A 15,811-nucleotide genomic window follows, 5' to 3' on the forward strand; every position below is an offset into this window, starting at 1 on the left:
GATCTAGGATTGGCCTCATCCCTTTTACTCCAGCCGGGGGTTCCGACTCATATAATTTGCTATTAAATTCTTTAAAAACTTTATTCACCCGCCCGGGTCCAAGACCATGTTACCCTCCCTATTCTTTACTCTCCCAATCTACCTGGCCGCCTCTCTCTTCCTAAGCTGGTGTGCCAGCATCCTGCTTGCCTTTTCCCCGTATTGGTACACCCCCCCCCCCCCTTACCCTCCTCAATTGCTCCACCGCTCTCCCCATGGTCAACAACTCAAACTCCACCACGAATCGAAATTCGTTCCCCTCTTACAACTGCCTTCAGAGCCTCCCAAACCGTCACTGCTGATGCCTCTCCCATGTCATTTGTTTCAGATAATTCTGGATGGACTTATTCACCCGCCTACAGACAGCTTTGTTCACTAACAACCCCACATCCAGTCTCCACAACGGGCGCTGCCCTCTCTCCTCGCTCACCCGCAAATCCACCCAATGCGGGGCATGATCAGAGACTGCAATTGCCGAATATTCCGTCCACGCCACCATCGGAATTAGAGCCCTGCTCAGAACAAAACAATCAATACGGGAGTAAACTTTATGGTCATGAGAAAAAAATGAAAATTCCTTCGCCCTCAGCTGTTCAAATCTCCACGGGTCTACACCCCCCATTTGCTCCATAAAATCCCTCAACTCCTTCGCCGCAGCAGGCCTCCTCCCAGTCCTAGATTTTGACCGGTCCAGATCGGGATCAATGACCGTGTTAAAGTCCCCGCCCATGATCAGGCCATGAGACTCCAAATCCGGGATCCTGCCTAACACCCGCCTCATAAATCCCACATCATCCCAGTCCGGAGCATATACGTTCACAAGCACCACCAGTGCACCCTCCAACTTCCTACTCACAATTATATATCTAACCCCCTTATCTGCCACAATTCTTCCAGCCTCAAACGCCACTCGCTTACTAATCAATATTGCTACCCCCATGGTCTTCGAGTCCAGCCCAGAGTGAAACACCTGACCAACCCAACCCTTTCTCAACCTCGTCTGGTCTATAATCTTTAGACGTGGCTCCTGAAGCACTGCCACGTCTGCCTTCAGCCCCTTTAAATGCCCGAAAACGCGAGCCCTTTTGACCGGCCCATTCAAAGCTTTCACATTCCACGTAATCAGCCTGGATGGGGGGACTGCCTGCCTGCCCCCCCCCCCCCAATAACCTTTTTGTGGCCAGCCCGGAGCCTGCGCCCCCTTGCTTCCCCGAGCACCCCCATGAGCAGCAGCCATTCCCAACCTCCCATTTGTTCCCCAACAATGGTTCCTCCCCTGTCAGCAAAGCAGCCTCCCCCTGCCCCCCAACAACAGCACCCGAAACCTAATCTCCCAGGTCAAGCACCAATTTAGCACTTGCTCAACCCCCACCTCGCTTCCGAGAGCCAGCTGAACCATGCTGACCCCGATAACCCCCGCCCCTGGAACCAAACAGTCTGACTCCTTATTGTTCGAACCCCTCTCCCCAAATGAATAAACCATTTAACAACATTGCATTCCCCAGTAAGTAAACAACCTCAAGTAAAAAGAAATTAACATAAACCAATGAAGAAACAATCACTTAAAACAAAACCCAACCTCCCACAGAATAGCACCAACTTCAGGGCCCCTCCCCCCTCCGCATCGACTCCCTGCAAAACAAACCACCCTCAAACCACCATCCCAGCCCAATAATTAACCCAAAACTACATAAAATCTTATTTGAACCGATACGAAAATTACAAAAATTACGAACCACCATCACATAACTTCTTTGAGACTTAAGTGTCCTTTAAGACGTTTCTAACTTCTTTTTTTTGATAAATGTCCATACATCGTCTGTTGTCTCAAAGTAAAAATGTCGGTCTTTGTGCGTAAACCACAACCGCGCTGGATACAGCATTCGGAATTTCACCCCCTTCTTGAAGAGGATCACCTTCATCCGATTGAACTCAGCACGTCTCTTGGCCAGCTTCGCTCCCAGGTCCTGATAGATGCGCACCTCGCTGTTCTCCCATCTACTGCTCCATTCTTTCTTGGCCCACCACAAGACGAGTTCTTTGTCTGAAAAACAGTGGAAACGCACCACCATGGCCCTCGGCGGGTCATTTGCTTTAGGCTTCTTTGCGAGGGCTCTGTGCACTCCATCCACTTCCAGGGGCCGAGAGAACGCCCCAGCCCCCATCAGCGTCTCCAGCATGCTCGCCACATATGCTCCTGTGTTCGACCCCTCAATTCCTTCAGGGAGGCCAACAATCCTTAAGTTCTGCCTCCTGGACCTGTTCTCCAGCTTTTCCTGCATTTTCTTGTGGCGATCGTCTAACACCACCACCTTGTGCTCCAGCACAGTTAGATAGTCCTCCTGGCTGGATAACTTCAGCTCAATCTCTTGTATCCCTTGGGTCACCTAATTCAATACCATTTGATAACCACTGCCTTGATCGGGTCCAACATTTCCTTTTTCAGGTCAGCGAAACAGTCTTTAAAGAACTTCATCTGTTGCTCCTTAGACTCAGCCACCTTTCCCAGGTCCTGACCCTCCGCCATGCTGCGCCGCGAGACCAACTCTGACTGCTTCACTCTATCAGGGCTGAGTCTTTTCACATGGCCACTTCTCGTCCAATTAGCCATACATCGGAGAGTGAATCCTTCTTAATATTGTCCACTTTGCCAATCTATCCCACAAAGTCCAAGAAAAATCGGGAAAAAAGGTCCGAAAGTCCGTTCCAGGTGAGAGCTATCGAATGTGCCACCTACTGTTCCATGGCCGCCACCGTGATGCACAGTGACTATATGTTAGATGAAACATTGCAATATTTAATCAGACTATGTTTAGAAACAGAAACTGAATTTTACAACTTTCTCAAATTAAGAGGCGAGATAAAAATTCACTGACTTTATTGCATAATATTATAGTTTCCTGATACTAAATTCTTGTCAATTAGAATGGTGCTAGAGAATCATACCATCACTTCATACTGTGGTCCCAGCAAATTTTCCCATCTGGATTTCAATACTTCTCTTGCTATAACAGGGTGGAATCCTAAAATTAAAATGCATCATGTTAATTTGCTGTTATTATTTATATATTATCTAGAAAATAAATCAATAGTGAGCAAATTCACGCAGTTGGAAATGCAGCAACAGCCATAAATGCGACACAAGAAGCATTATATTAAGTTTCTAAACTCATACTTAGCTAGGAGTTCTCTGTGTTCTTTTTTAAATTAGGTAATTTAAAAAATTCATTCTTCAGCATTCGTTGCCCATCCCTAACTTCCCTTGAACTGAGTGGCTTTCTCGGCCATTTCAGAAAGGGCAATGAAGAGTGAACCGCATCACTGTCAGGGGCTGGAGTCACATGTAAGCCAGACCAGATAAGGACGACAGATTTTCTTCCTTGAAGGACATTAGTGAACCAAACAGGTGTCATGGTCATTAGACTTTTAGATTTTTATTGAATTCAAATTTCACCAACTGCCATGGTCGGATTTTAACTCTGGTCCCCAGAGAAAAACCTTGGGTCTCTGGCTTACTAGTCTAGTGAAAATATCACTGCGCCACCGCCTCACCCTACATACATACTCATCAAAGATTCGCTATGGAGTTCCCGAACTAGCTACTGACACTGAGATGTATGGATCAGTGGAACCCGACTGACCCCAAGATCAAACACACATCAAGTTAACTTTCAATGCTTAGAACAAAAGGTATGGAAGGCCATTTCCCCATGGTTTCTTTGGCTGTTAGCACACAGTTTCCCTGGGTTTCTGTGGCTATGACACATCTTTCATTCTCACTCCACAGTATAAATATTTCCCACTTTCTCTGTCTTATAGGTTTGACAAAGGGTCATCTGGACTCAAAACGTTAGCTCTTTTCTCTCCCTACAGATGCTGCCAGACCTGCTGAGATTTTCCAGCATTTTCTCTTTGGTTTCAGATCCCAGCGTCCACAGTAATTTGCTTTTATCCAGTGTTTAACTTTACTGAAGTCCATGTAAACAACATCCACCACCCTCCCCTCATCAATCATCTTTGTCACCTCCTCAAAAAACTCGATCAAGTTAGTGAGGCACGACCTCCCCTTCACGAAACCATGCTGTCTACGGCTTATGAGTCCATTTGTTTGCAAATGGATATAAATCCTGTCCCTGAGAATTCTCTCCAATAATTTACCTACTACCGACATGAGGCTCACCGGCCTATGGTTTCCAGGATTATCCCTGCTATATTTCTTAAACTCATGGTTGAGTAGAGAATAAGGAGTAATAATTAAGATAGCCACTAAAAAAAGGATTGATGCATGGAAGCACAGGTACTAAATGAGGACTGTGCATCGTCTTCACCGAGGAAGTACCCCGTAGATCTACCCATGGCCTCTTCCTCATTACATTTGTGTATCATTCCTCTGGGATGTCGTTCATAAAATTGGATCATCTTCCAAACGTAGAGTCTGTACACAAGGTTCCATAAACAATAATAGAAAGTGCTGGAAAAAACAGCAGGTCTGGCAGCATATGTGGAGGGAGAAACAGAGTTAACAGTGCAAATCCAATTTGAATTTTAAGAAGAGTTATATTCAACTCGAAACATGAAAACTCTATTTCACTCTCCACATATATTGCCAGACCTGCTGGGTTTTTCCAGCACTTTGTTTTTATTTCAGATCGCCAGCATCCACAGAATTATGCTCTAATTCCAAAAACGGTAAATAGTTGAAACACCGGTCAATGTTGAATAATCAATTAATGTTGTTGTTGAAAGTGCTGTTTGAAGGAGGAATATCTGTCAGGTGTTATGACTTTTCCCTTTTTTCCTTCTTATAGGAGCATAGGGTCTTTTACATTCACTTGTATAGGTATTCAAGCCTCAATGCAACATCTGATCGGAACAGTAGCACTGACAGTGTAGAACCCCCTAATTGCTGAAGTGAACCATCGCTGTTTGATTGTATGCTCAAATATGTGGTAGACTTTGATCACAGATGAACTCACAAAATACCCAGTCTCCATCCAAGGATAGCACTTTTACATCTTTGTCAAACAGTATGAATAAATAGGTAACAGTCATTGTAATATTGCCATAAAAAAAACATGCCCTCAAAAGTCTGGATAAATCATAACATTGATTTATTGCAGTAATCTTCAGACTGATTATCACCAAATGAATGATACAAGTTATCAAAATGTGCATTCAAAGCTGACGAAGTAAAGAATAGGATTGTCAGTCAGCCCCTTAAACCTATTCCACCATTCGATTCTGAATAATCTGAACTTCAGCTGTATTTAACTACCTTTGATTCAAATCTCTTGAAACTCTATCTAATGAAAATCTGGTTGCCTCGGCCTTGAAAGTTTCAATTAAACCATCATCCACAATCCTTTGGGGAGAACATTCTGCATTTACTTCTATTAAAAGGTGCTTCCCGATCTGACTCCTGAATGATTTAGTGCAGGGGATGGCAACCTGCAGCTGTTTAACAACTGATTTGCAGCTCACTACCTTTTCCAGTTGGATCACATTATCATAAAATGAGCCAAAAAAATTAAATTCAAGAACCATAAAAGCCATGTTCTTATCATGGGGATAAAAGGCTTTGTGGTTTTGAATGATTATTTTATAAAAAAAACACCATCATGCTCGAAAGAAACCTGTTTGCGTGTCACAGACAGCTATGTCATGATTATAGGTAATGCCTTTAGTTTTGAGGCACAGGGTTTATAGCTGTAACTATTATTGCTTCTACTATAACTGAGACAATAAATTATTCTGTATCGCTATTAGAATCTAAGAACATAAGAAATCTATTGGCTTTTTTGGGAGTGAGAAGAGGATGCTTTCTCATCTTAAAACCTGCCTGAAATTTGTTAATTCTCTGCTCACATCTGCTTACTGACCATAACGCAAGTTAAAGTTATAGTTTATATCTATATTTCCTTATATCTCTCTTCATTTTCAGAACTGGAATTTTGTTTAAGCTAGTTATAAATTTTCAGATGACACCAAATTGACAGGGACAGCAAATACAGAGGAGGACTGCAAAAAGTTACATGAGGGCATCAATAACCTTGCAGAATAGGCAAGTAACTGGCAGATGGACGTTCAATACAGATAAATACAGGATCGTACATTTTGGTAGAAAGAATAGGAAGCCTGTAAGAGCTTTTATAAGTATATAAAAAGAGAGGAGCTGAAGTCAATGTTGCTCTGTTAGAATCAGAAACAGGAGAAATTATCATGGGAATGAGGAAATGGCAGAGGCATTGAACAAATATTTTGTGTATGTCTTCACAGTAGGAGAGTTTCATTCCAAAAATTCAACTAGGAACTAAAAAGAGTGAGGAAATTAGAGAAACCATAAACAGCAGAGAAAAAGTGTTGGAGAAACTTGAGGCACTAAAATATAACAAATCCCTGGGACCTGATGGCTTACATACTAGGGTTCTAACAAAGATAGCCGCAGAGGGTGTGGATTCACTGGCTGGGATTTCCAGAATTCATTGATTTAGGGATAGATCCCATCAGATTGGAAGTTGGCAAATGTTATTCCGCTTTTCACGAAAAGAGGGAGAGAAAAAACAGGGAACTACAGGCCAGCTAGCCTAATATCAGCTGTTGAGAAAATGTTGGAATCTATTATTAAGGAATCTATTATTCAGGAAGTATTAACAATGCACTTAGAAAAACATAGCATGATTAGGACAAGTCAACATGGTTTTACTGAAGGAAAATACTGTTTAACAAATTCATTGGAATTTTTTGAGGATTTAACTCATAACGGGCATCAGCAGATGTAGTTAACCCTGATTTCCAAAAGGTTTTTGATAAGGTTGCCACACAAAAGGTTCATAAGCAAGTCCATCAGGGCACAGGGATTGGTCAGCCTGTAGCTCCAACAATTTTCTTCTGTGGTGATTGTAATTTTCCTGAGTTCTTCCCTCCCTTACATTTCTTGAATTATAGCTGTTTCTGGGGTGTTACTTGTGCCCCCTATAGTGAATACTGTTCAAATACCTGTTCAATTCATCTGCCATATCCTTGCATTTCATTATTAATAACCCAGATTCATTGGATCAACAGTTACTTTGTTAACTCTTTTCTTAGTTAAAATCTATAGAAACTCTTACTATCAATCTTTATATTTCCTGTGAGCTGTCTCGTACACTAATTAATACTTTTGACTAGGTTTGATGCTGCAAGCTGAATTGAGATTGTGCAATTTGATGGTACAAAGTACCTAATTTCCTAAGGTGCATGTGTATTTCTTCTGCTTCAAGCACCATTTACTCAGATTTTCTACATTGAAAAATAAGGGGACAAATCTCAAAAAGCTTTGGCATAAAATCTATATTGTATATGAGGGAGGGAGCAAAACATAACAAATTGGGAAATTATATTCACCTGACATACCATTAAGTGCTGTTGGTTGAGCAATAAATATTGGTCAGAAAACTGGGGAGAGTTTGCCTGGCCTTCACAATAATGGAATTTTCTACTCCGCCTACAAGGATAGACAGGTTCCTACAAGGATAGCCAGGTCCTTGGTCTAATCTCTCACCTGAAGGATAGCCAATCTTATAGCGCAGTACACTGTCAGCATTTCATGGAGCTTCAGCCTAGATTTTGCACTCACATCTATGGAATGAAGCCACATTACCCACAACGTACCATCACTTGTACATTCCTGTTCCTTCACTCCTGCACTTTCCGGCTCTTTAACAGCAGAATGAATGCTGCTTTCGGTGGTACCTGCATTTGTCATGCGAGTTGCACTATCGGGTTCAGCTAGAAACAGGGAGGAGAGTCCATTCTTAAAATTATGTGCAGCAAAAAAAATTAATATAGTTAAAGTCTGCATTATAAGCCCCTCAGCATTATCATTATTTTTAGAACCACCATATAATTTTTATGAAACTATCATATATTGATATGAGTTCACTTTCTTCTTTGTAGAAGTGATTAACTCTCTAGTGAGGGTCATTTTAGAAAAACACTACTTTAACTGAAAGTGGTGTACACGATTCTATGTAGCAATTGGGATTATCTTGTAGCAGAGTCAACAAAGCTTTCAATGGATAGTGTGGAAACCAGAGCTGTGCCATTGGGAGCCCTCATGAAATAAAATAAATCCATTACATCAATTTCTGAAGGCTCTGAAATATAATTAAGTAGATGTATGTTTTTTCTAATCCTAAAATTCATGAATTATGTACTTTTTATTTTTGCTGTGCTGCATACTATTTTAATTCTATGCTTCTCTGTTTCTAAGCAAACAGGATGGTAGCCAAAATGATTTTAAAAAACTATCTGGTGCAATTTCATTGTTTACATTTTTTATTGAGAGCTGATTACTGACCATTGATTGATGATGAATTTGTTCCAACTTACTAATTGTTAATTAATTATCATTTTCTGTGGCCTGTTCAGTTCTGATTTATTGCATGTTTTATGATTGTTATTTAAATCAGATGTAGATGTGGCATAAATATGGAGATGTAATGAATTGATGTAAAATACAATGCATCTCCTCTAGTATTACACAAGGCAAACTTATACTATTGAAAAAGAAGGAGGCACATAAGAGATGCACACAGAGATTTCCCTCTAATGTAGCACAGCTACATTAAATCTGAAGCTGGAGGTAACATGTGAGAGCAGCCGTTCATGCATTGGGCGACTATGATGGACAATCAGAACAATTGATTTGTGCAATTTTACAGTAAGTCACTGTGGAGGGTGATGGAAAAATAACAAGCGTGTTCCCGGAAAACTTTTCATTTAAACTAAAAGGAAAGCAAAATAATTGTGGCAGGTTACACATCTGAATGCATGGCAGTTCACTATTGAAGTCTGCATTGCAGATTTCTGTGGCTGGTACATTGTTTTTGTGGTGAGGTATTTTTTAATTTATTCTATCAGATGACAATAATTCACATTTTTTTAAATTTAAAAATGTTTTCATTATAATTAAAAACCAAGGAAAAATGCTTTTCTTCGCCACCAAAAGTTAAATATTTAAAATTTTGTTGAACAGTTGCATCTTAAACCGAACGGTGCAATTAAGCTACCTTTCTCAAAGGATTCATAATCATCATGCATCTTCCTCCTTGCTATCGTAAGGTTTACAGTTTTTCCAGTGTTTCGTAAAGCATCAATCCCTTCTTGGTTAGTAAATTCCTGAATATTAACCCTATCAACCTTTAAGAAAACATGCAAAATGGTGACAAATAATTGAGATAAGTCAAAAGTGAAAGCATCCTAATATGAAAAAATGAAACCATCTATCTTAAGGCACATGAGGTGCATTTCTTAAAGAAAATTAATTTTCCTGCATCATCAGCAGTTATTGATGAACATCTAACCAAATGAATTTTGTATTAGATAAATAATACAACCTGCAAATTTATTGGGATACTGTTTGTAAATCAACAATATAAATTTATGAAATGTATCCTTTAAAAAATGCATCATTAAAAATAAACATACTAATAAAGCAACTAGGATTTATATTATTATGCAACAAAGAAAATGATTTGGCAACCCATCTAATGTTCAAACCAAATGAATATATGTTGACCTTCTCATCCATGTGAATTTTAAATTTCCTCCAAGTTTCACAAAGAATCCTCTTTCCAATTGCTGGTAAAGATATAAACATTTTGGCCCAGATCTTCAAGTCAGCAGCAGAGCGAGTGCATCCGCCCTTGGATGTGATTTAAACTGCCCAATTACCATTTTATGCTTCAGCATTTGCACCTTTCAGACTTGACTGAAACAGGGATTCAACGAAGAGCAGTTCGGAGGCCAAGTGGTGAGTGTAATTCCAGCAGAGCCAAGCCCATATTTCGTCATGCACTGAAGATACACTCCTATGGTCTGATTGTTATGGGGCTGTCAACTCTAACACTACAGAATCTCCCCGCACCAACTTTCCCCCCAACTCCAACACCCAGAAAATGCTCAATCCGCCAGCAATGTTTGCTCCTCCTTCACCAGACAATGCTTACCCCCTACAATGTTCCATCTGCCTAACAACATAACGTCCCACCTCTCTCCCCAACAGTGTTTACCCCTCTATGCCCCTCTCTATCTTCCATAGTATTTAACCCTTCCCTTCACCCCAAGTGCCCCGACAATGCCCACCCATCCCACTACCCTGACAGTTCACACCTCCTAGTTTACCCTCTCTCCCTCCATCCCTCCCACAAGCCCCGGCGCTGTTCACTCCCTCCCTCACCCTTCAATAACATTCACTCCCTTCCTTCATCCCAACAGTATTCACAGCCCATCCTTCACCCACCCCCTTCCCTTCCCCCCCCACCCCCCCCCCCCCCCCCCCCCCCCCCCCCCCCCACACAATGCTCACTCCCTCCTTCCCATGCACTCATCAACAATTCTAACTGTCCCAACATTGGACTGTAGTGTTTCAGGGATTCCAGAAGGTGAGTAGCGAGGAGGGTTGAGCATTGCCAGCAGGGAAATGAATTTTATCATAGGGGCGGTGAGCACTGCAGTATGGAAGAGGGTTGAAGACCAGCAGGAGGGAGTGTGGAACATCATTGCGAGGGGCCATAAGCAGTACCAGTGAGTAGCATCCTGAGGGCCGGTGAGCAGTGCTTGGAGGGGCGGAGGGGCTTGGAGGGGCGGTGGAGGGGCTGGTCTAGCACAGTGGGCTAAACAGCTGGCTTGTAATGCAGAACAAGGCCAGCAGCGCAGGTTCAATTCCCATACCGGCCTCCCCGAACAAGCGCCGGAATGTGGCGACTAGGGGCTTTTCACAGTTGGGAGGGAGGGGCGAACAACGGGAGGGAGGTGAACAACAAGTCGGGAGGTGAACTTTGTCAGGTGGGGGAGGTGAACTTCATCGGGTAGGGGAGTTGAACTGCGTCGGGAGAGATAAACATCATCAGGAAATTGGTAAACATTGTTGAAAGGGGGTGCAGGTGCAGTGCCTGGTGTTGGGAGCTTGGTTATTTGGAGGTGGTGGTTGTTGACCATTGCCTTGTTGGGGTGGGGTGGAGGGGCAATTAGCAGGGGGAAATAGGCTGCATATTGCAGGGGAGGGGCATGTGAGGTGGATCAACATTGAAAGAAGGGGAGAAGGGTTGAACACTGCCAAAAGGCGGGTGGGGGCATTGCCATGAGGGGTCCAACGTTGTTGGGAGGATAGGTGGTAGTAGAAAATGTAGGGTTGCTTTGAATGCTGTAGGCTTCAACACTGTAGATGATTTACTTAGAGCTGCACTCCTCAGCAGACATCTGTTGGGAAAAGCTCAAAGTATATCTGTGTAAAACCCAGGGTAAGAGGGCATCACGGTGGCGCAGTGGTTATCTCTGCTGCCTCACAACACCGAGGTCCCGGGTTCGATCCCTGCCCGGCTCACTGTCCGTGTGGAGTTTGTACATTCTCCCCCCACAGCCCAAAGATGTGCAGGGTAGGTGGATTGGCTACGCTAAATTTCCCTTAATTGGAATTTTTAAAAACCTGGGTAATTATAGGCAACAGCCAAAGTCTCTGTGGATATAGCTATCTCATCCCACTGCTGTCGGGTTTGGCGCAGCAATCCGGACAGGGTAAAACTGGCAATCGGAAGTTTAAACTTTGTGTAATTGCTGCACATTTGTGCAAGTAGGGGCTTCCTCAGGGGCCCGAAGTGCATCAGCAACTTAAAAGAATCAGGTCTTTATGTTCAACACACTCACAACCTATCCATTGCTTCTCCTATACTTTGCTTTAGTTCTGCAGATTAAATAATTTATCAATTAAACATTAAAGGTTTATCTTCAAATCTGCATTTTGAACTGTGCAGAGTGATGCAGTGTGGATCTATGTGGAACTGTTTCCATGTCCCAGACTTTAATTTATCCTCTGCAGCACATGTGTCAACTAGGACTTTCTCCATTTGGCTCATTGCAAGGATAAGCCAGAACTATGATAAATTGGACCACGTCCACATCCAAATAACAGGGACAAGAATGCCATTTGAAAGAAAATCAGCAATTAATCCGACCTAATAATAACTTAAAGTTTGGGTAATACATCCCATCTGGAATATTTTCTGGGAAACATGTCAAGAATAAAGTAAGCAGGAATAAATTGATGGCAAATGACACAAATTGAACAAAACACAATATTGTGAACTGAAATAAAATGACCAAAATACAGCGGATTCTGGAATGATACTATTAACTGGGTGTGCCCACAATACATCTAATCATCTTTCAGAAAACCAAATAGAAGATCGGTAAAATACAAAAGCATTCTTTTAAACAAAAGGTTCATTTTAATAATAATAATATTTATTATTGTCACAAGTAAGCTTACATTAACACTGCAATGAAATTACTGTGAAAATCTCCCAGTCGCCACACTCCGGCGCCTGTTCGGGAACACAGGGAGGATTCAGAATGTCCAATTCACCTAACAGCATGTATTTCGGGACTTGTGGGAGGAAATGGAGCACCCAGGGGAAACCCACGCAGACATGGGGAGAACGTGCAGACTCCACACAGACAGTGACCAAGCCAGGAATCGAACCTGGGACCCTGGCGCTGTGAAGCGAAAGTGCTAACCACTGTGCTACCATGCTGCCCATTTAAAGAAAAAATTCTCATTGGAGTGCCTTGCACTGGTGTGAGTCAACACTCAAGCTCCGTTTAGCATGGAAATTGCGAATGAAAAGTTTAAACTTTATTCTTTCTTTTATAAACATTCCTGTGGAAACTTGAATTTCAGGAACAGTCCTCAGACACCATTCTGGGAATTTATTGTTTGTTCCATAATTAATTAGCATTATTGCAAATGGATACAATTCTTGTGAACCACCTCTATGCTTCAAAGAAACCTTTCTAACATTGATTCTGCCGACAAATGAAATGAAATGAAAAATGAAATGAAAATCACTTATTGCCACAAGTAGGCTTCAAATGAAGTTACTGTGAAAAGCCCCTAGTCGCCACATTCCGGCGCCTGTTCGGGGAGGCTGGTACGGGAATTGAACTGTGCTGCTGGCCTGCCTTGGTCTGCTTTAAAAGCCAGAGATTTAGCCCAGTGTGCTAAACCAGCCCCTTACAAGTGCCAATAGTTAAAAATAAACACCATGCTACAATGTAAACTTAGCAATTGAAGATGTCTTTTAAGGGGCAGCACAGTGGTTTGCACTGCTGCCTCATGGTGCTGAGGACTAGGGCTCAATCCCGGTCCTGGGTCACCGTTGTCATGATATGCAAACATGCAACCAATGAACACTCAGAATAGGACGCAACCAATGAACACTCAGAATAGGACACAACCAATGGGCAGTCAGGACACTCAGAGGTGGCATCATTACAAGGGGGCATGACATAAACACTATAAAAGGGATGAGGCACTCACACCCTGCCTCTTTCCACAGACAGACATCTAGAGAGTTAGCCAGGGTTGATCAGCAGCATCACACCCCAGCATGTGGCTTAGAGCAAGCTAGTACAGTTAGACTGAGTTACTACAGTTAGATTAGCAGATAATCGAACTCATTTGAGAACTGTGTTAATAGTTCAATAAACACGTTGAACTCATTTGAGAGTCTGGAGCATCCTTCAGTTGAGACCGCATCAAGTCGCAGCCTGTGTTATCCGGAGCAGCATAAACACAACCGTGTGTGTGGAGATTGCACATTCTCTCCATGTCTGCATGGGTTTCACTTCCACAACCCAAAAGATGTGCAGGCTAAGTAGATTGGCCACGTTAAATTGCCCCTTAATTGGAAGAAATAAATAAACGGGTACCCTAAATTTTTTTTTTTTTTATATGTCTGTAAAGGACAATTTGGACACAAACGAATCTGCATTAAATATTCTTTCAACTCAATTCTTACAATATGGCTCTCAACTTCGTCTGAAGGTAATTTGTTGAAGTGCCACTTCAGGACACAATCCATGCTTGACATTCCAGTGCAGTATTAAATAGTGCTACACTGTCAGAGGTGCAATAACCCCTTGAATGAATATTATTCCTCTCCCTGCCTGCTTGCCGAGATTGGACCTGTCTGTATCTAATCTTGGTAATATGATTTAACCTTGTTAATTTGAGATATTTAAAAAATATATCCTGTCTATCGTCAAGGCTTTTGCCTTCACAATATTGCCTGGCTATTTGTTCTAAATAGCACAGAGAGATCTTCTGATGCCCAGGGCAACATCCTTCTCTTAGGCACTATCAAATTATTAATTGAGCCTATGAAAAATAACTTGATTCAATGAAAAATATAAACAAATATGAAGATTTATGATCAAAGGTAAAATATCACTTACAGCAATGATCCTGTCATGAACTTGAATACGTCCACTCTGCTCTGCGGTACTTCCTGGTATTATGCTTTTCACAAAAATACCAGAGGTATCTGTAAATTATAATACATAATTATTCTGTTCAGTAATTTCTCCAGTAATATTCGTCTCTTATGCATTCCAATTTTAATTACTCCACCACTGGCAGACATGTTTTCATCAATCCTTAATGTCCTCCTTAAAGATCTCTACCTCTCTATTCTCCTGTAAGACAGTCCTCAAAAGCTGCCTCTTTGACCAAACTTTTGATTATCTGTCCTCTTTGCTATTTGTCGTCTTTATAATAATCTTTAGTCACAAGTTGGCTTACATCAACACTGCAATGAAGTTACTGCGAAAAGTACTGCAGGCAGCACGGTAACACAGTGGGTAGCACTGTTACTTCACAGCTCCATGGTCCCAGGTTCGATTCCCGGCTTGGATCACTGTCTGTGCAGAGTCTCCACATTCGCCCTGTGCCTGCATGGGTTTCCTCTGGGTGCTCCAGTTTCCTCCCACAAGTCCCGAAAGACGTGCTGTCAGGTGAATTGGATATCCTGAATTCTCCATCTGTGTGCCCGAACAGACGCTGGAATGTGGCGACTAGGGACTTTTCACAGTAACTTCATTGCAATGTTAATGTATGCCAACTTGCGACAATAAAAATTATTATTATTATTTTTAAAAGCCCCTAGTCGCCACATTCCAGCACCTGTTCAGGTTCACGGAGGGAGAATTCAGAATGTCCAAATTACCTAACAGCATGTCTTTCGGGACTTGTGGCAGAAAACTGGAGCACCCGGAGAAAACCCACGTAGACACAGGGAGAACATGCAGAGTCCACACAGACAGTGACCCAAGCCAGGAACCGAACCTGGGACCCTGGCATTGTGAAACTACAGTGCTAACCACTGTGCTACGATGCCGCCCTTTCGGTATTATTCTGTTTTATAATACTCCTGTGTAGCATACTGAAATGCCTTACCACATTCAAGGTGCTTTGTAAATGCAAGATGTTGTTGTTGTTATCATATAGCCAACAAACTGCTGTAACATCACATCCCACGAGTGGTTAAATAACCAAGACATGAGACAGATGTCCACATATCCATTGACTCGCAAACTGTTTTGCTGCTGTACAACACTTTGTCTTTCTCTTTCCACTACCCTTAGTTCCAAATCTAAAATTTTGTAATTGGCATGTGGTATCTCTCTTGTCCTCTAAGAAATTATAAAAGCCATGCATGGACCCATTTTATTAGATATTTTGAGGTCAAATTATTCAAATAAATTGAACAGGATTTTGTTTATACTCTCAAAAAATCATCGCAATATCCTGAAAAATTGAAATTCAAGTACTTGATATATCCCTTTATTCCATGTGAAAATTTTACCATTTAACGAAAGTTGTAAGTGAACTCGGGCCAATACTAGGCAGCAGGTGAAACTGATGCTCTTTCCAAAATTGTTGTCTTCTTTACAC

The 15,811-nt window shown here is 41.9% G+C and overlaps 1 protein-coding gene across 3 annotated transcripts in view; it reads right to left on the bottom strand.

The window, feature by feature from the left end:
- LOC119964616 (inaD-like protein) overlaps window positions 1-15,811 on the bottom strand; it is a 391,845-nt gene that overhangs the window by 344,328 nt on the left and 31,706 nt on the right. For all 3 annotated transcript variants that reach the window (XM_038794319.1, XM_038794317.1, XM_038794318.1), the window contains exons 8-11: window positions 14,314-14,402; window positions 9,090-9,219; window positions 7,690-7,806; window positions 2,986-3,062 (exon numbers count right to left, since the gene is read on the bottom strand). In XM_038794319.1, the coding sequence (XP_038650247.1) occupies window positions 2,986-3,062; window positions 7,690-7,806; window positions 9,090-9,219; window positions 14,314-14,402 (413 nt within the window). The remainder of the gene's footprint in view (window positions 1-2,985; window positions 3,063-7,689; window positions 7,807-9,089; window positions 9,220-14,313; window positions 14,403-15,811) is intronic.

The sequence above is a fragment of the Scyliorhinus canicula genome, chromosome 4 (genome assembly GCF_902713615.1).
Source record: "Scyliorhinus canicula chromosome 4, sScyCan1.1, whole genome shotgun sequence".
NCBI lineage: Eukaryota > Metazoa > Chordata > Chondrichthyes > Carcharhiniformes > Scyliorhinidae > Scyliorhinus > Scyliorhinus canicula.